Below are 21,467 nucleotides of genomic sequence, written 5' to 3'. Positions count from 1 at the left end.
CTGAAGAAAGCTAGAAGGGATGTGCATGTATGCCAGTGAATACTTTCATTTTCCCAATGTATGTTTTTCCTCTAGAAGATATCCCATCCCTTTACTCTGCCCCTAGAAAATTTCTCTAAGACATTTAAAAAATTATGACTTTGTTGCCCAAAGGTTTCAGGAAATGCAATAAGGGCTTCCTGCAAATGTGTTACAGTGATGGTTTTCTCCCACTTAGAGGCTTAAGAATGACCTTATCACATCTGGAGCATGTCACACAAAGATGACCTTGTCCACACTGCCTAGCAGCAAGTGAGAGTGAGCTGTTTTCATATCAGAAATGAATCTGAAAGTGGAGGTAGTACATCCAGCATCTCCCCATTTTGCCACTGGGGTTGGGGAGGCAAGAAAGTTTGTTTCGCTCAAACTAAGTAAGTGTGCCACTGATTCCCAGCAGCCTCTTGCACCTGCAGCCCATCTAGTACCAGTGGGAAGACCCCCTCCCCCCAGCTCTCCCCACCATCACCATCCCTCCTCCCCTTGGTGACATTTTCTCTCCTGCTCCCAACAGCTTGTTCAAAGCCTTGTCTAGGTCTGTCTGGCACAGAGTTCTTTGAGGACGCTCTCTGCTTTGTCTTTTTTCAAAGAGGTCACAGAAATATTTATGACCCTGGCAGCTCTTCCTGTCTCACTGTTTCAAGTTGCCTGGAGCAAAAAAAAAATGGGTAGGTCATCTTTGAAGCAAAGAACAACATAAATGAAGTGGGTGTTCACACTTAGTTCATCATGGCTTCTGCCTCCATTTCTTGTAGATACAGGATTTTGTCCAATTGTTTTAGGAAAATAATCAAGACCAGCCATTCTTTTATCTAAATTCTCTAATGCGAGAAGAGTATAAATATTTTTTTTCTTTTGTTTAAAAAAGGAGCTCTTCAATTCAATTCCAACAATATCTGGTAATCTCCTACTGTGTGTGCAAGTTGCTGACTTGGCTCCTGGGGATATAAAGTTGGGGAAATAATACATGCCCTTAAGAAGCTTACAATCTTATAATTAATCTTATTAGGTGTGACCAAGGGAAGGCTGTACATGGAAAAGGAGAAAGAAAATAAAGATTGATAGAGTACTTACTGTGTGCCAGACACTTTACAAAGCACTTTACGATTATTATCTCACTGGATTTTCATAACATTGGGAGGTGGGTGCTGTTATTTTCCCTATTTTAACTTGCCCCGGGTCACACAGCTAGTAAGATGGTGAGATATAACTCCAGGCCCAGCCCTTCTACTGCCCTATTTACCTTTCTCTAAAAAAAAGCAAACTTACATAATCCACATTTATATAATTAAGGTTTGCACAACACTGCATACATGATCTCAGTTGATCCTCACAAAATTTGAGGTACTTGCTATTTTTTATCCTCATTTTACAGATGAGGAAACTGAGGTACCAAGAGATGACAGGAAGCCTGCTGAGGTTCATACAGTCAGTTACTAAGTGTCTAGGATAGAACGTGAAACCTGGTCTTTCTGATTTCAATTTCAATGCTCTATTCATGATGCCACACTGCCTTTCCAGGAACTTCAAAGAATGTGAGAGAGAAAGAGAGAGAGAGAGAGAGAGAGAGAGAGAGAGAGAGAGAGAGAGAGAGAGAGAGAAAGAGAAAGAGAGAGAGAGAGAGTGTGTTTGTGTGTGTGTGTGTGTGTGTGTGTGTGTGTATGTATGAGAAAGAGAGACAGAGACAGAGAGAGACAGAGACAGAGACAGAGACAGACAGAGACAGAGACAGAGAGAGACAGAGACAGATTGAGAGAGAGAGACAGAGACAAAGAGACAGGAAGAGAAAGAGACAGAAAGAGAAGAGAGGCAGAAACATCTTCCTGAGCTCAAATCTGGCTTTAGGCACATCATATCTGTGTGCCCCTGGACAAGTCACTTACTTTACCCTGTTTGCCTCAGTTTACCTCAATTGGCCAACCACTCCAGTACGTCTGCCAAGAAAACCCCCAGAGGTCATAGTCGGGCATGACTGAAATAATTGAACAACAAAACAAATGTGCCCCTATGTAGATGGGCCCCCAAACTCGCAGTCCCAGGAAGTGTGACGCCCCTCAAACCACTGGCCCTGGTTCCAACCCTGAGTCTGGCCCAGCCCCTGCAGCCACCACCCAAAGTTCATCGGTCCTGGTAAAGGCAATCCCTGGCTCAGGCTTCTCCATGTTCTATAGTCCCTGTAGCTTTAGCCCAAAATTACTGGAGAAAGTTTGCTCCCAGAGGCTGGTTGGCCATCAGGAATCATTCAGGGTTTGAAGAAGATGCATTACAAAGATAAGTTTCAGAGGCCCCAAGGTGAGGCCTGTCTGGCCAGAGAAGGGATCATCTCAGTCTGGAGGAAGCCCCCGTTTTCCGCCAACACCTGCAAGGAAGATCGTTTTGCGGACTCTGTTGTGAGGTTTTTCTTTTCTCTTTTTCAGTAGGAGGGGATGGGGATGGCAGAGATGGGAGGGAGAGAATAAATACTTATGAAACAATTTTAAATTCAAAAAAAGTTGAAGCTCACTCGGTTGTGAGAGGATTGGAAGCTGAGTGGGAATGGCATCCCCCTGACTATGAGGCCTTTCTGACTTACCGTGGAAACCTCCTGGATGAGAGACGGGAGTTCCTTGAAAGCCGGGGCTATAGGACTTATCTATTGGGATCTCCAGTGCCTAGCACTGTGTATGTCTTCCATCACTTGATGGACTGTGCTTCCTACACAGAAGGTGCTTAAAAAATGCTTTTTCATTCCTACGACTCATTAAGACAACCTTCTCCCAGCAACCTGGGCCCCAGTTACAGGGAACAGTGTAAACAACAAGTACAGTGCACTGGAGGGGCCTGAGCTTGTCTAGACCAGCCAAAAGAGCACTGCTGATGGAAGAAGAGGCAGCGCCATATTCTGGAGGGTCCAGGTGACCGAGGGACAAGAGTTCCTGGAAAAGCAGGGATTGCACCTGGAGACTTGCCTCCCTCCAGTTTCCAGCTTTACTCTGTCTGAAAGCACTAGGAAGTAAGGCCTGAGCCCCCGTGTCTCCTTAAATAGGAGAGTGACTGGGTCAGATCATGCTTCAGAGAGAGAATCCTGGTTCTGGATGGAGAAGGGAAAGCCCCAAGGCCGGAAGCCCAGTTAGAAGCAAGAGTCTGAACCAGAGAGGAGGCTGGGGAGTTCTTGGCAGAACTGGATCAGCGGCTTGTCTTTGTCGATCTTGCATCTTCCTTTCCCTGGTCTTCTCTTGTCTTTGGTGACAGCCTCTCCCCCTCCCCTCCCTCCTCCGCCTCCAGGGTACCATTCCTATCACGTGGTGAGGTGCCTCTTAGCTGCAGGTGAATCCCAACTGTCCTGTTAGTTGGCAATAGCTTCGGCTGCTAACCCTCCCAAGCTTATCTGAATTTATCCATCCAACAACAAACAAATGAATGAGTCTATCATATGTAAAGGCCCTCATAGGCTCCGTCCTCAGAGAGCTCACAGCTTAACAGAGAGGACATCAGTAAACATCTGGATTTGTACATCCAAGATACAGAGAACAATCTCAGAGAGGAAGGCATGGAGGAAGGGGAGGGGAGGGAGCTAGGGAAGGGCCTCCTACAGAAAGAAGGGGTCCTTGAGTTGAGTCTTGAAAGAAGTTGGAAAAAACCAGAGGAGAGGAGACTGAGAAGGAGAGACTCTCAGGATGGATCCGGTCTGGACAAAGGCCTGATGCTGGAGATAGTACATCACTGAATAGCCAGTGAATTGGAGCAGCCAGAAGGCCAGTGAAGCCAGCTACCCAAGGTGTGGAGGAGAGAAAGTGAAGGAAGGCTGCAAAGGGAGGAAGGGGTCTCAGCCACCCAGAGCTCTTGATCCTTAGTCCCTGCTTAGCATGATCCACGTGTGGATCCTTGGGCACTCTGCTCTCGATGGATGATGCCCAGTCTTCCTTTGCCTCCAGTCCCGCTTCTCTCACCCTGAGCTTCCATGAACAAAGCTCTTCCTCCAAAGGGACTTGGGGGTGCTTGGCAGCCAGCACCACCCCAAATAAAGCATGTGCCTACGGCTGTGTTTCTTCTCTTGACTCCTAACAACTCTCCCATTTCTCCCTTCCTGTACTAGCCCAGGAACCCAGCTCTGCTGCCTCAAATGCCGTGTCCAACTTCCCTGCAGCTCCCTGGCCACAGAAATGGATAGAGAAGCCCAGGAAAGTGCATCTGCCATCCCATACACCAGGAATGGCACACCCTCTAACTAGGTCCCTATGCTGACTGAATATGAGCTGAACGGGGGAGCTCCTTCCAATGTTGCAGATGGCAGCTACTCCTGAGGTTCCTGCCAACATCCCACCTTCTCTAAGAAAACCCTTTTGACTTCTCTACTTTTCAAGTGTTCTTTAGGGCATCCCAGAATGATGGTTTTGAATGCATAAACCACCAAAAATACCAATTTGTACTGAAAAACAAATTTCTGGACTCCAGGTTAAGAACCCCTAGGTGATGTTCATACTTTTTCCCCACCTCAAATTTTCTTACCTATGTAATGGTTGTATCTGTACCCTGTCCTCCTACCCACATTAGCCCTTTACAGGAAGGGAACTTTCCCTCCCATATCCCCAGTAATTAGCAGGGTAATTTGTATATAATAGGTGCTTAATAAATACTTTATGAATTGAATTGAATTTTCAGACTCATACTAGAAGCATGACCTTGGTCTGCCAGTCAAATGCCATGTACAAAATGGAGATAATGATAGCTCCTACCTTGAAGGATGGCTATAAAGCTGAGATAGTTTTTATAAAGAGCTTACAAACCTCAAAGAAATGTGCAAATGCTAGATGTTATTATTGTTCTTGTTCTTTCTTATCTCTAGCCATCTAGACTATATACCAGTGAAGGATCAGGATTTTAACTGTAACATTCTGGCAATGGGTAGAGAAAAATAAAAATAATGGTCCCTGTCCTCAAGAAGCTTATTTTCTATTGGATGGGGAGGGGGCAGAGTCTGGAATGATTGAAGTTTTGAACTGAGTGAGCAAGAGGAAGATGACACTATCAAGAGGGAAATCTGCAAGAAGGACATGTAGTTAGTGGGGAGAAAAGTATTCAGCCTATCCAGATGGAGGCATCCAGTAGTCGCTCAGACAGGCAGGACTGGAATTTAGGAGAAAGACTAGGGTTGGACAAAGATTCTGAAGTTATCATTGAACCTCCCAGGGATGATAATGTCATTAAGGGAGTCTTTAAAGGGAAGACAACCTAAGCTAGAGTCTTAGCTCTATCCATCATCCACCTCATGATAGGTCCATAGTCGAGAAGTAGTCAACTAGAGCAACCATGACTGGAAAAGCTCCCCCAGTATTTCCCATTCTGGGTATCCAATGGGTTGTGCAAACCAGCAGGCACTCCATGACTTTCCTGCCCCACTTAAGACTATTATTCTTCTAGGGAAGGAGTGAAAATTCCTATCAAGTAGAGTTCCTATCCACCTCATAGAAATTTCATGGGAAATAATGGGAAGTGGGAGCACGTGGTACACACCTGCTCCACTGACCATCATGGAACCAGCACCCATGACTGAACCCCACAATCTATTCCTTGGTGGTCATATGCAAGCCCTGGTTCCATACAAAGAATAGAAGAGAGTGGTATTTGAGATGGGAAAGGAAGAAAAATCTATAATGCTTCCCAGTCACTCTAGTTCTCTAAATTCCCAAGATCCAAAAACCAATTAAGATGGAAAAGTGATACTGAAAATGTAGATGGGCTTCATAGTAAGGTTACCTGGTTAAGTCTGGGTGCCTCAATCTCTTAGCAGAGGGAGCTTAGAAGTGAAGCAATGAAAGAAGGTCATAGGACGATGGCTTGAAGATTAGTGAGGGAAAATGATGGGATGGACAAATTTTTGGAAGATATGAGGAAGTATAAAAAGAGGGATATATGAAAAGGGATTTACTTGGACAAGTTGAACTTCTTTCCAATGAAGCCCTCATTGATTGGCCAACAACAGTTCCAGGCCAAACCCCATTTGGCCACGGTTTGGCTCCTGACTGGTTCAGAGTGAAAATAACAATTGTTTTTATTTTGAACAGAAATCCTGAAGATGATTTAAAAAAAATTAGGTAAAAGGGGCCATTCTCTGCCTCATTTCTTACCTAGTCTTTATGGGATTTGATTGGGATTTGGGATTCGGGAGTTGCCTCAATGAAAATGAGACTTGTTAAAGATCTTAGTTTAAAAAGGCAAAGATCTCTCACAACATCTAAGGCTATTTACAGTCATTCTGATCTATACTGGGCCACTGGATCCAGATCACTCTGGAGAGTAAGCCAGGCTGGTGATTTTGTTCAGACCTCCCTCACTTAAATCCAGTTCACTTGCATGCCATGGAATCACTTCCCTGATGTCACGATCTTCTTCCAGAACAACAAAGAAGGAGGGAGATAAGTCTAAATGTAAACAGGTGTTGAGGTATAGATGTGGAGAGATATGGAAACAAATTGATTGCCGCGATTGCCAATAAATTAAGAGGCAGCTAAGAGAGAGGAAGTCAGGGTGAAACGACGGTGTGGAGAGTACTGAGGTTTGGAACCACCCCATGGATCTATGAGGAGTTTCCGATTCGACGCCCTGGAACAGTGAGGAGTCAATTGAGGGTAGAGAGCATGAATGTGTAGCAGACCAGGTGGCTTCCTCTGCTAGGCGTTCTTCAACATGGCAGCAGGAAAAGAGAAAGACAATGGAGGGACTCAGGACTGTCACAAGTATTAAACGAGAACAAGAAGCCTTGTAGAACTGGTTAACCCTGGGGATGAGACAATCAAGGCAAGAAAATGGGCAAACAGCAGGGCTAATGCCCCAGAAAGGAGGAGAAAGGCTCCGAGGAAATCAGAGGCTGCTCGTGAGAGCAAAAACCAGGTTTAGGAAACAGGATGATGTTGAAAGACGGGAGATGGTGATTTCAGGTCCCAAGATCACATTTCAAGGCAGCATAGTTTGGTGTAAAGGAGAGACCCAAGCTGGCTCAGTCCCATGGATGGAGGGGGGCACCCACCGTGGGAGTCCAAAGGACAGTGCCCATGTGGGGGTGAATATTTATGCAGAGAGTGGGAGCAAAGAGGGTCACAGCTTCTTGAGAAAGCAGGACCAGCTTCCAGGCCACGAGACTTGAGAGCTGATGAGTCAGGGCCAGGGTGCAGGAGGGCCGCAGGGCCTGGGAGGATGTGGGCCAAGGGGGAGGATCTGCAGGCTGGGGCAGGGGCCCGCGCCTCTCCCTGGAGGGGTAGAGAAGTCTTTTTCAGGTCCCTTTTAAGAGGCTGCTCATCCCCCAGAGTTGGACCCTGGGGTCCTGTGGGAGGACATCGGAAAGATGGATGGGCAAAATGCAAGGGGGGCCGCCCATGGATATATGGGGGGGCGGTCACGTGCTGGGGACAGTGGGTCACTAGGGATGCGTGTGAAAAGGGGAGGTCACCCCAGAAGAGGAAGGTCACCCCCAGGAGTGCTGGGGAACAAAGGGTCACTGAGGGTACCCAGAATTTGTATCGAAACTGTGCTACAAAATGACTCTCAATTACAATCCTGGGAGGTTGGTACTATTCCCATTTTACAGATAAGGAAATTGAGACCCAGTCAGTGTCCCGACTTCAGGTTCTCTCGAAGAGAGCTTCACTACGTCACTTCGGAGTTAATTTTGGGGTGCTTTAAAGAGGGGTCACCTGAAGGCAGGGTCAGGGACGGTGTCCATGAGAAAGAGGGCTCACTCTGGGGGCCTTGAGGAGCGCGGGGCGGGGGGGCGGCAAAAGCGGGGAGCACGAAGGCGACTAAGCATCAGCCTTATGTAACCCTTGGGACCAGCGCCCTTCCTCCCCAGCCTCCTCCTCTTTCTTCTCCTCTTCTTCCTCCTCCTCCTCCTCCTCCTCTTCCCGGGGCCGCCTATGGGGCAGGGGCAGGGAACACAGAGGCCGAGCCGACTCAGGGCTCCACACGGGACCGCGCGCCGGGGAGCGTGCATGGCAGCCCTTGGGGTAAGTGCGCGCGCGCGCGCGGCCGCCTCGGAACTCCTTGCAGCCCCGTGCTCATCCGGGGCTCCACCGGCCCCCGGCCCGTCAGCAGCCAATCACGGCCCTCTGAGGCGGGGCTTAAGTGTTCGCTCACGCGGTACGAGGAGCGGTTGCCACCGTCTCAGTAGAGACACGGGGAGGTTACGATACCATTGATACCAGGCAAAGCCGGGGGCCCAGGAAGTCGTCAGCTACGACGTACGTCTGAAAAGGCAGCGGCTGGAGGTGAGAGGCCCAGAGACCGCTTCGGGAACGAGAGGCACCGCCCATAGCTCCCCAGCTCCGCCCTGCTGCCGGTTGCCGGGTGTAGTAAACACACTTCAGAAACGTGACGAGCTGGAGGTCACGTGGCCCGGGCATCAGCCAATGAGGGGCCGGAGGCGGGGCGTGGGCCGCTGACGCGTCCACCCCAGCGCGAGGAGCCAGAGTCCGAGCTGTAGCTGCCGCCGACTCACGGAGCCCAGGAGCAGGAGGACGAGAGCGGGACCCGGACCCGGACCCGGACCCGGACCCGAACCGGAGCCATAACGCGAGCCTCACTTCCCTCTCCTTCTCCCCCGCCCCCCTACCCCGGCCGGCTTGGCCACGTGACCTCCCGGGCGTCGGCGCGAGGCTCCCCCCCAGGTCCGCCGGGACGCGATGTGGCCCCGCCGGGCGGCCGCGGGCTTCGCCGGGTCCTAGAGCCCTCCGCGCTCGGGCCCCTCCGGGAGACGGGCCGACCCCGAGATGGGAGTGAACGCGGTGCATTGGTTCCGGAAGGGGCTCCGGCTCCACGACAACCCCGCGCTCAAGGAGTGCATCGAGGGCGCCGACACCGTGCGCTGCGTCTACATCCTGGACCCCTGGTTCGCGGGCTCCTCCAACGTGGGCATCAACAGGTGGAGGTGAGTCAGGCCGGGCGGGCTCGGGGCTCCCGCAGCCCCGGAGCCGCATGTCAGTCAATGTGTGATGGCATAATCTTCGTCCGCAAGAGGGAAGCACGGGCTCCGAGGGCCCCGCCCGCTCCGGAGCCGCATGCCAATCACTCACTCAATATGGGGTGCCTCCGTTTTATCCGTAAAAAGGAAGGGGGGCTCTAGAGCCACATGACTGGCCGTCAGTATAGGCTATCTCAGTTTTGTCTGTAAAAGGGAAGGGGCTCTAGAGCCGCTGCCGATTAATCAGTCAGTATGGGATGCCTCAGGTTTATCTGGCAGTCGCGGAGTATGGGACGCCTCAGTTTCTTCATCTCTGAAATGGAAGGGGGAGTTCTAGAGCCCATGCCAATCACTCAATATGTGATGCCTCGATTTCTTCCTCTGCTAAAATGGAAAGGGGGGCTCCAGAGCCCCGTGTCTGTCGGTCAGTATGTGATGTTGCAATTTTCTCTGAGCCTCAGTTTGTTTCTTTGTAGATTTTGGAGGTCTCAGACGCTACTAGACACCCTGTTAGAGTCCCTGAGCCTCATTTTCTTTATTTGTAATACGAGGACATTGGAATAAAGGGCTTGAGTATTCGAGCCTCAGTTTTCTTGCTCTGTAGCTAACTGTAATGTGATTATAGTGGTTGGGCTGGAAGGACTTTTTTGTCTCTAGAGGGCCTCCTCTGAGCCTCAGTTTCTTCATTTGTAAAATGGGCAGTTTGGATTACATGGGTTTGGAGAGCCCTTTGAGCTCTAAATAGGTGATGTTTATGGTCCCTCCGTGGCCACCCATTTTATAAGAGACCAGAGGGAGGAAGCAAGTAAAGCAAACTTAAGTCTGCATAAACGGCCCCACGATCAGAGTTGTTCTTAAGGGCAAGCTATGGGGGAGCTGAAGACAGCTTGCCCTTGGGCTTTGGTGGGGGAAGACAGGCTAGAAGGCTTGGAGGTCCTACCTCAGCCCATCCCCTGATTTTAAGGATAGGAAGGTGACCCCCACCCCCTTAAATGTCTTGACCAAGGTCCATTGGTGGTGAGAGTCAGAGGTCTCTGACCTCAAAAGAGTGACTTCTCTGCTGGGGTTGGGGGTAGGCAGTATGTCCCAGCCATCAGTCAGGACATTTTTTTGAAGAGGGGGAGGGGATCTGTAATTTCATGGGATTGATATAAACCCTGGCTCTGGAATTACAAGACTTGAGTTCAAATTCCACTTGTGGCACTGATTAACTTCCCTGTACCTCCCCATCCTGTAATATAAAAAGGAGTATTGGCCTTTCCGTGTCAGCTGTCCCAGAAGCCCTTCCAGCTGTGCGTGAGATTATGGCGTGGTTTGTGTTTATAGCTCTGTGGAGAAACTCCAGGTGGACAGTGTCAGAGAGCTGCCTGGGCAGGTGGGGAAGTCCGAGACCCCCGAGACCATCCCCCATCCCATGTCATAGCTGAGGACCTGAAGCTCCCAAAGGAACAGAACCAAGAGGGCCTGGCCCATGTTCTCTGCACAGGACCCTGGTCAGGGGCGGGCTCCCCACTTGCTCCAGCTCACACTCTCAAGTCAGACACGACCTGTCTCCAAAGCTGGCCTTCCGTCTGTTTCCCACCTCTGGAAAAGCTCGAAAGTTCCAGCCCCTTCTTAGAGCTGAGGAACTTGAAGCTAAGAGGGGTCCAGGGCACTAGGCGAGAAAGGGCCTGGGATTCAGTCAGCACAACCTGATGCTCCTCGGTGGGACTTCCCATGTGCCCCAGCCAGCCGCCAGATCCGCATTCCAAGGAGGTCTGCTTTGAAAGCAAGAACTTAGCTTGTTTTAATGCTGGAGGAGGAAGGGCCGTGACTTAAGAACTAAGTGAAAATGACCGGGGTTCTCCCGGCCTCCCCCGGCCCAGCATCTGTGCTGTTCTCTGTGTGTCTGAGGAACTAGAGATTGGCCCCCTTCCAGCTCCTGGGACTCTCCCCGCAGTTCTTGGGGCTTCCTGCCTCTCTGTTGGGCGGCCAGGGCAGAAAGGCCCCAGCAGAGGCAGCTGGCCTCCTCCACCCGGAGGCTGTGCCGGGAGCAGCCAGGGAAGGGCGGCAGCCTGGGCCCCGTGCGCCGCTCTTCCTGGCTCCTCCTTGTGGCTCATGCCATCCAGCACACTCTGACTTTCTAGGCACGGCAGAAAGGGATCCTCCCACCCAGGCCAGCGCAGAAACCCTGGGAGATGATGCTCCCCCTCTTCCTACGTCTCCCCCCATACCCCGGGCTGGCCCCACCCCTCCCTCCCCGTGGAAAAGCTTTGTTAGCAAACCTTCCCTGAAAGATGACAGAGTGGGATCCCCCGAAGAGTAGTCCGAGGGAATGCTGCCTTCTCTCCCAGACATGTCACTGTGACCAAGTGCTAACTGCTTCCCAAGGGTACAGCAGCGCTGCTTATTCTGCCCGAAAAATGGCCACGCCCCTCTGTCAAGTTCTGATCTGGCCTCTTCCTTGCTGGAGCCACTTTTCACCTTCCTTTGCATACAGTAGGTGCTATATATTGAATTTGATTTATAATTTGATCTTGGGCTTGCCTAATATCTCTGATCCTTAGTTTCCCCATCTGTAAAATGAGAATGTCAAGGCTTAAAATATTTGCCTTGAAGAGTTTCGAGGTCAGTGCTTTATAACCCTTCACCTGTTAGAATCATTGATCACTCAGCGCCACTAAAGCCCTTCTCTGAGGCCTCCTCATGGCATGGGGGTAACCCTGGGTTTTTGAAGGCTGGGCCAGCAGAACCTTAGCTCTCAGGTCCTGTGAGTGGCGAGCACCAGGTGTCCAAAGGCCAGCCGCTTCAGACGGCCGAGATTGCATCAGCAGAGGCCCAGGGACGAAGTGGTTGGCCGCAGTAACTCCCGAGTTGTATGGGCGGGCGATGACCTCCCTGGGTGGAGGGAGAACTCACACGTAATTCACAAGTCCTTGATGTAGACATATTATCATTAAGTCAGATAGATCTGAGCCACCCTGAAAGGGCTATAATGGATTATAAGGATGGAACAGTCCTGATGTGCTCTGCTGGGGTAATCATTAACCTCTGCAGAATGCGGTCCAAACTGCCCTTCAGGGCCCTTCACCTTCTCTTTCTGAGCCAGCCTCCAGTCACTTCTCACACTCCCTCAGAACCTGGAGGCTGGCCAGGCTGGCAGGCTGCTCCCCCAGTCCCCGTGGGTCTCTTCTCTTCCCCCAGGCTCAGCACATCTCCCACCAAGACCGACTTCATTTCAAAGTTTCCACTTCCAGGCTCGACCACCATTCATTCCAATGCCCAAGTTTGTTCCCATCTGTTTAGTTCTCAGAGGCTTTCTTTTTAGGACTTTTGACTCCATCCCCTTCTCTCTCTTCCTTCTGCCACCAGCCTGGGCTGTATTCTCCACCCCTTCTCCATCTCTGCCAGACCTGTCATCCTTCTGTCTCTAGGCTGCCCCCAACCCTGTCGTCTGGAGTAACTGCATCAGTACCATGCTGAGGGAGCTTCAGACTCCCAGCCTGAGGGTCACAGGTGCCCCCTACCAGATGGTACCGCCCCATCTTGCCAGGCTCCTTCCCATACCTGAAACTCTAGCCAGAGCTCCCCCATGTAGTGATGGGCTGTCTCCTCTCCATGGCCTTGCTCGCCCTTAGGCCCACAGCCCCATAGACTCTGCTTGGCGAATTTTCATCCATCCTTAAAAGCCCAGCTCAGACCACAGGGCCCTTGCACCCCATCAAGGTAATGAACTTGTTCTCCTGTGAACCTCGCATGGCCTTTGGAATTTTGCTGGAGCTCTCGGGGCTTTTTGTTGAAGTATTCTAGCCTCCTGCAGACTGGAAGCTTCATGAGGGCTAAGTTATGTTATCCAAACGTGCCTGCACAGTCAGAACTTCATACAGCTCAAATCAGATTTAAATATTGTTAAGCTTAAGAACCCTCTGCTCAGCGCTCACGCCTTGGCCCTCGGAAGAGGGCTTCCCCCAGTCTTTGGTGCTGGAATGTAGAAGAGGCTTTGCTTCCTGTTTTCCAGGAGAGAACATTGAGGGGCTGGGGGGAGAAGGGGGTTGTGGCCTGGCTAGGGCTGTGGCAGCAAAGGGGATGATAGGTCTGGCTACGGCTGTGCAGCAGCAAGGGCAGGGCCGGGATTTGGGCCTGGGCCTTAGCGTGCTGAGTGTGCCCTGCACATAGGAGGTGCTTTACAGGTGTCTGTGATTTCATTTAAAAAATCCTTGATTACAAATACTGAATCAAGAACTTTGTCTTGGGACTGGGTTTTTATTTTTAATTTAAGTTGGAAGAAGACAATTCCTTATAGACCAAAAGTTAACTTAGCCTTTTCATTATTCTGTAGTCGGGATAGATCCTCTCCTGGCTAAGAGTTTCCTTCTGAGATGTAATAAATTAAAAGGTGTGTCAACTGAACTTAGCCAGCCTCTCACCTTTATGGTGACTGAAGCCAAACAGAGCAGACTAGAGACAGGAGAGTCAGGAATCAAACAATAGTTTAAATGCAAAAGAGAGAAAGGGCTTGCAAGAAAGGAGGCAGGTGAGAGACATGTGCTGGGGTTCTGCCCCTAGGGAAGGGACCTGTTTTGGTATGGCTAAACCTTGATAATTCTTCCAATGGTCTGGTCCTGACATTGAGGAGTAAGAGCAGCAATGAGATAAGTTTGATTGATAGCAAGGCTTCATGATCCGAACAACACTGAGCTTGTCTGAGCTTCCAGAACACCTGGAGCTGCTCAGAGCAATAGAGTAATTCTGTGATTTTGCCAGAGAGCGAGGGCAAAGGATTGTTGTTATGCCAAACAGCTTGCTTGCTGGGCCTTAACTCTGGGAAGCAAGGTGTCTACTAATACCTTTACAAGTGCCTACTGGAGAAGCAGTACTTTCTTTACAAAGTTACCTTTTGAAAGTGAGTAAGAATATTCAGATTGGGAGCTGCTGAATAATTTTAAAGTTTATGACTTATAAAAAAAAGTTTTAAAACAGAAGTCTCCCTTTATTTAGGAATGTGTTTAGTGTTAAACACTAAACGTGTTTAGTGAATAGATCAAAACATATATTAGTTCAAAAAATTAAGACTAGAAACTGTATTCAATAGCCTTCAAAACAAGAGTTCTCTCTAGTCAAGAGATGGCATTGAAAAATACAGTCTAAAGAAATAATTCATGGGTTACATTCTTATTTTAAAACATTTGTCTATGGCAGATGATTCTGTTTTTGTTTTGCTTTTTTGAGGGGAGAGACAACAATGTGGCAGGCTAATTTTTTTAGACTGGATTTACTACTTCAACATGTTCTAAAGTCATCTTTGAAATATTAGCACTTTGACACATTGAACAGCTGAAATGAACAAAAAAGGGCTGCCTATTAAAGGATTGTTCTGGATGTGCTTTTATTCCATTTTCTACCTTTTGAATTCTGACTTTCTCTATAAAAACAAATGTGGTAGATCTGAGCCATTTCACTGTAGGGCTAAAGAAACCTTTGTTGTAGCTGGCACATTAAGAACTAGTCATGCTTCAGCCTTAGGAACTGACCACCTCATGAAGTTTGAAATGTTACAAATTTATATTTGAGTTTGAAAAAAAAAATTGAGAAAATTTTTTCTAAAGGACTAGCATAATGGCAAGTTGATAGTTAATGAGAAATTTGAGTAATAACCTGCCTGAGGTAAAGTGATTCACTCAGGTCACCACAATTTCATATGGTAAAGCTAGGAAGGAGAAATTTCTTGTAGGCATTCATAGTAATTGGCTTTGCCTTTGACTTTCAGAGGAGACCTGGTGCTACTTCCTGTATTTTTCCTTAAACCATTTGTGATAATAAAAATACTTTTTAGCACCCAATGGGTGACTATTTCTGTACTACTTATAAGGCATTTTGGATATAGCTTTAAACATGATAAAGCTTTCTAAAATACAGAAAGGCAATTTGGGAAATCTTGTTAAAATACTAATTATAAAAAAAGAGCAAGTTATTGATTCTTATAAATGAGATTATTATAAATGGGGACAATCTTTTTTTGTACAGAAACAAGAAAAGGTTTTAAAAGTCATCAGGAGTAAGGACTGCCAGTGTAGTCAGGCAGTACAACCTATAGCTGTACCTCGGAGATATGGAGTTCCCAAATTGCTAGAATAAAACGAATTTTCTCAATAAAGCCAGTGTGTACAAAAGTTATGTTTATACTACACTGTAATCTATTAAGTGTGCAATATATTATTATGTCTAAAAGAACAAATGTATATCCTTTAGTTAAAAAATATTTTATTGATAAAAATGCTAAACATAATCTATACCTTATTTTATTATGGTATGGTGGGAGGTCTTGCCTTGATATCTTTAGCAGCTGACAAATTGGGGTGGTGGTTGGGATGGCAGTAGCAAGTTCATAAAATAAGACAACAAAAGTTTTCTACACTGATTGGTTCTTTCTTGCATGAAAGATTCCTCTGTCACATGTGATACTGTTTGATAGTGTTTTAGCTACAATAGAACTTCTTTCAGAATTGGAGTTAGTCCTCTCAAATCCTGTCACTGCTTTATCAACTGAGTTTATATAATATTCTTTCATAATGTTGTGTCTTAGGGAATAGGGATACCAGAGGAGAGGGAGGAAGATGGGAATGGCCAGTGAGTGGGATACTCATACATACATAGCATTCATCAACTAAGTTTGATATCATATATGGGTGTGGTTCTGGGGCATCCTAAAACAATTACAGTAGTAACCAAAGATCAGTATAACAAAAATAATAATGAAAAAGTTTGAAATATTGTGAAAATTACTAAAATTTGACACAGAGATATTATGTGAGCTCATGCCGTTGGGAAAATGGAAGTTATAGATCTGCTCAACGGAGGGCTGTCACAAACTTCCAATGTGTGTTAAAAAAAATCTGCAAAGCATTCATTTTAATGAAGTATGTCTATAGTCACACAGGAAAGCCTATGTGCCCAGGATATCTAAGAATCTTTGCATTCAGTTCATAGACACTATAAAGGATTCTAAAAGACCTAGCTCTTGGAACCTCAGAGATCCAATAGGTTAGAGATCAGTACAGGAAGTAGAGCGGACCTAGCACAAAACCAAGCAGGGCCAATTATGTCCACTCAAAAGCAGAGGTTGGCCTAACTCATCAATAATTAAAACTGGAAAGATGAATAAGTAAAAGAAATCCCTGACTAGCATGCGCAAAAAACCAGTTTAGAAGAAAGACCCCAAAAGTGCAAGAATTCTACATGGTACGTAGAAGAAATAAAGAGATAAAAGATGAAATCAAAACCATAGAAAAAGAATTGGAAGAAGAATAAATATTTTAAAAGAGAAAGTAGTATATCTGACCCAAGTAATAGCCTCTCAAAAAACTAGAACAGATCTAATAGAAATCAGTGACACCAGGATAAAGCAAAAAAAAAAAAAAAAATGAACAAAAATGAAAAGATTCAGAAATTGAACGCAATATAGGACAGCTGAAACAAACAAAAAAAAATAATAATAACTATGGAAACAAATTCAGAGAAAGATAATTTTAACAGAAATCAGTGACACCAGGATAAAGAAAAAATGAACAAAAATGAAAAGATTCAGAAATAGAACACAATATAGGATAGCTGAAACAAAAACAATATCTTGGAAACAACTTCAGAGAAAGACAATTTAAGAATCATTAAATTTCCCGAAAATTCTGTTAAAATAAAAACTAACAAAAAGGCTGAATACTGTATTTCAGAAAACCCCAAGTAAACGATTGCCCAGATATTTTAGATTCAATTTAAAGTGAAGGTAGAAACATTCTACCAATTACTGCTTCCATTCCAACTATACCAGCCTTTTCTCCTCCCTACCTTCCTCCCTCCTCAGAAAAAGGAAAAGTATCACTGCCAATACCAGAGCTCCCACATCAAAGGAACAAATATTGCAGATATTCAGAAAGGAGTAAGATTATATCTATGAAATCTCAGTCAAAACTTAGCAGCTTCTACACTAAATGAGAGTAGATCTTGGAATACAGTATACCAAAAAGCAAAAGTTAAGAGGCTTACAACCAAGAATATCCTAACATACAAAAAGTATTTTAAAATACACAAATTTGTTTTTACTTTTGTGATTCATTCCAGTATTTAAAAACCTGGAGTAGTTATATATATTGACATGCTTAACTGTAGAGCACCAAGAAACTCTTTAGGATTTCTCTAATAAATAATAACCTGGTTATAAACTATCTGTTGGTCTTTCCTGGACAAAACGACAGCTTCTTGACAAACCAACAACTTTAACCCTCTGTACACATGAATATTTGTTTATATTGGTTTCTTTTTTAAAAATTAAAATTAAATTTATTTATTTAATATTTTCCCCCAGTTACATGTAAAACTTTTTATACAATTGTTTTTTTTAATTTTTAAGTTTTAGATTCTCTCCCTTATCCCCACTTCCAACTCCCATTAAGAAACTACATGTGAAATTATACAAAACATTTCCATAAAAGTCAAGTTATGTGAAAGAAAACATAAATCCCCAATTCTAATTTTAAAAAAAACCCTCAAGAAAATAAAGTTGAGAAAGAGAGAAAATATGCTTCAATCTATATTCAGAGACAATTAGTTCTTTCTTTGAATATGGTTAGTATTTTTCATCATAAGTCCTTCAGAAGAGTCATTGATCATTGTTTTGCTACTGACTACTCCATCTCCCGATATGCCCTCTCTTTTATCACCCTCCCTTCTTTCTGTATCTCATTTCCCTCCTATTTTCCTACAGGATGAGATAAATTTCTATATCCATATTGAGTGAGTATGGTATTTCTTCTTTGAGACAATTCTGATGGAAAGTAAGATTCATTCACTCCCTTTCTCCTCCTCCTTTCTCATAAAGTCATTAGCTTCCATTTGCTCAATTCTAATTTTTAAGGAATTATTTTCCTCAGTGAGCTTTTACACCTTTCTTAATTAGCTAATTTTACTTTTTAAGGCATTCTTCTCCTTATTAGCTTTTTGTATTTCCTTTTGGGCCTTTTTCTCCATCTCTATTTTCAAAATTCCTTTTGAGCTCTTCTGTGGTCTGAGCCCAGTTCTTGTTTTTCTTGGAAGCTTTGGGTGTAGGAGCTTTGACTTTTTTATCTTCTGAATGAGTGTTTTGATCTTCCTTGTCACCACAGTAACTTTAGAAACTTTTTCTGTCGTCTGCTCGTTTTCCCAGCCTATTACTTGGCTGTTACTCTTTGTTAAAGTAGGGCTATTTTCCTGAGCGGAGGGTGCACAGTCCTGAGCTTCAGGGGTTTTGTACAGCTGTTTTCAGAGATCCTAATGGAGACTTGAGCACAAGCACTCTTTTCTGCCTTGGAGCTGTTCAGAGAGTCACCATCCCATTATAAGTTTTAATGTGCTAAAGCAGCAGAATCCTGCTTTGCTGGTTCTGGGGGATGGGGATGGGACTGCACTGACCGGGACTGCACTGGGATCCCACCCTGGTTCCACAGACCTTTTCTGCTGACCTAAGTTGACTTGCAGGAAAATGTTCTACTCTGTCTTTTTGGGTGTTCTGACACTCCAAAATTTGTTTAGAGTCATTATTTAAAGGAATTTGAGCAGTTTGGGGGAGAAGTTGGGCAAATTCCTGCCTTTATTCTGCCATCTTGGCTTTTTGCCTGTTATATTGATCTTAATAAAAAACAGATTTCAGAGAAAAATGGGTTAAACAAGTTTTATGTTTTAAATCTTCACTGTATCACAAAGATAGTGTTAGTGTTCTGAATCACTTAAAATGCCATTTAAATATTCTTTTTGTATCCTAGACTTTATGAAATTTAGTAATAGCTTCCAGAGTCTGTTTTTTCTGCTGAATTTTCCCCTGCCAGATTGAATTTTTAAATCTGCATTAAATTATGTCACAACTAAAAAATTTTAATGTAGCCAATGAGGAGGCCAGAAATGTTCAGCCCAATAATTCTGCCCACAGCAATTTACAGATTGAAATGTTGGAAAAAAGCTGAAGCTTGTGGTCAGTTCACAGACTTTGAGAAGAAAGAACCATGTGTGACTCTCCATAAGAATGAAGTACAAAGAAGGTCAGGGATGACGATATCCTGGAAGCAATTTAACAGTCAGGTTACTGAATGAATCATGTTGCAAGAATGATGGCTAGAAGGACTTAGATCTTATGAGATCACAAATGGCTAATTAGGTCACTGAGATATGCCAGTGAAAGAGCTACTAAGTGAAAAATGGAAGTGACAAATACAAGATAATCAGTTATGGTTTTCAGTACATCTGCATATGTCAAGCAACAATAGATCTGAATGGACCAGTGAAATTATAATTGTTAAAAGCTGAGGGGCACCATGTACAAACAAAGTAGAAATCTCATTTTAGTAACTTGCTTCTCCCTTGGCTAAATTGTTTAAATGCCAATAAGGAAGAAAACCATCTGCCTACGTGCCTTTTCTCTAGTGTTGCTAAGAAGCAGCAAAAAGTTGAGAAATCAGACAGAAGAACAAGAAATAGGAATATTTTCTAAATTTTCTAATCATTCCTTTGGATAACTGAGTCACTTTTTCTCCACCACGTTGGTGAGGATAGTGGAGGAGGAAGGGAATGAAGATGTAAAAAAAGAGTGTACTTTCTCACTGGACAGATTGTATGTCAGTCAGCATATTTTCTTCATTTTCTTCTCTTGTACAATTTTTTTGTGTGTATGAACATTTTGTTTCAAGTTTGATAAAATTACATTTAAGAATGCAGCCAATTTTTTTTTAAAAAAGGAACATTTAAATGACAGGGTAGTCCTTCACTCCTTCTCAATCCTTTTCCCCAATTAAAAAGAATTTTTCCCTTTTGTTTTGATTTCTCTTTCACAACATAACTAATATGGAGGTATGTTTAAAATGATTGTACAGGTATAATCTATATTGGATTGCTTGCTGTTTTGGGGAGCGGGGAGGTGAAGGAGGGAGGGAGAAAAATTTGGAATTCAAAATCTTAGAATAATGAATGTTGAAAACTATCTTTATATTTAATTGGAAAAATAAAGTACTATTGAGGGGGGGAAATGATTTAACAGAGATCCTAAAACTAGAAGGAATAATATATATTAAATCCTCAAAGAGAAATACAGTATCCTCGTAACTATTTCAAGGCAAAGCATATTGAGCTAATACCAAATAAAACAAAAGCATAAAAGGGTAAGAAGTCTTATAATGGCCCAAAAGAAAAATGAAATCCGTAAAAGAAGACATTAAGGAGGAACAATGTCAGGATTTAGCAGATTAAGGGGAAAAAGTGTGTCCTTGGTGGAAAGTTCCTCTAGAGAATGAAAAGAAAAAATTACAGTTGGAATATCAATATGAAGAGGGAGACATCCTGGCAGGAAAGAGAGAAAAAAATAACACATCTAAGAGAACACAGAGAAGCCATGTACCTTGAAGGCAGGATGTGCACAGATGATGTGGGAACCTTGGGTATCCCAGAAGAAACTGACAGATTAAAACCCTTAATTAATTCCAGGAAAGAATTCTGAAAAATGATTCAGAACCTCTGAATACCAAAAACAAGGCACCAGTCAAAAGTATCCATACATTGTCTATGAGGGGCAAAAAAAAAAACAGAACCCTAAGCGCCACATCCCAAGCAAGATACATAGTATCTTGAATACTCTTGAATAATTCCAATGGCCTACCCTACTACTGAAACTCCCTGGGAGAGTGATCCTCAAGTGAATGAAGGAATGAAAATTTGCATAAGAATGGTTATTTTGTAGTCACTAGAAACTATTGAAGGGAATAAAATAATAGTTTCCAAGAAGCACAAGATGCAATCAAAATGATAAATCTTGTTATTCCCTGTCCTCCTGTACCCACTAAAAAGGCAGGAGCAGGACATTTGATCGACAAATACCTCTAATAACACAACCACAAAAAGCTGAATAAGTATTAACTACCAGAGACATATTGAGTAATGATATAAATTACCTAATATGTAGCAGTCTATGGAGTGGGGGAAAAAAAAGACAACAATAAAGAAAATTAATTGCAATAATGATTATTTCAATGTTTCCTAAAATTTATTTTCTTTTTCAAAAGTATTTTACCATATCTGATAAGCAGTTACTGTATCTAAAGTAGACTTAAGTACACCGTTTTTTGAAGATGTAAATACTATTATTAATTAAGGGAAGGGAAGGAAATAAGCATTTATGTAGCTAAACACTTTACAAAGATGTAGGTGCTATTATCCCATTTTATAGTTGAAGAAACTGAGACAGAAGTTAAATGACTTATCCAGGATCACGCCAACTAGTAAATATCTGAGGCCATATTTGAACTCGGGTCTTCCCACTCTAGGCTTTACCTACTGTACCGCCTAGCTGCCTCGTATAACTAGTAAATAGTAACCAGTAAAGAATTGGGGAAAATTAAACATGTTGCTGTCTTTTGAACTTGGTTTTGGTCGTGCTTTAAAGAGATCTTTGATAGTGTGTCTGCATTTTACTGTCACATTTTATGGGCTATAACCAATCTCTTGAGTC

General features: G+C 44.5%; 1 protein-coding gene across 3 annotated transcripts in view; it reads left to right on the top strand.

Annotated features, from left to right (window-relative positions):
• The first annotated feature begins 8,176 nt into the window (after window positions 1-8,176).
• CRY1 (cryptochrome circadian regulator 1) overlaps window positions 8,177-21,467 on the top strand; it is a 65,939-nt gene continuing 52,648 nt past the window's right edge. For 2 of the 3 annotated variants that reach the window (XM_051961495.1, XM_051961492.1), the window contains exon 1: window positions 8,177-8,935. In XM_051961495.1, the coding sequence (XP_051817455.1) occupies window positions 8,778-8,935 (158 nt within the window). In that variant the 5' untranslated portion in view covers window positions 8,177-8,777. The remainder of the gene's footprint in view (window positions 8,936-21,467) is intronic. The other variant, XM_051961494.1, reaches the window with a different exon arrangement.

This window comes from Antechinus flavipes, chromosome 5, assembly GCF_016432865.1.
Source record: "Antechinus flavipes isolate AdamAnt ecotype Samford, QLD, Australia chromosome 5, AdamAnt_v2, whole genome shotgun sequence".
In the NCBI taxonomy this organism is placed as follows: domain Eukaryota; kingdom Metazoa; phylum Chordata; class Mammalia; order Dasyuromorphia; family Dasyuridae; genus Antechinus; species Antechinus flavipes.
This window is presented reverse-complemented; position numbering and strand designations above follow the sequence as displayed.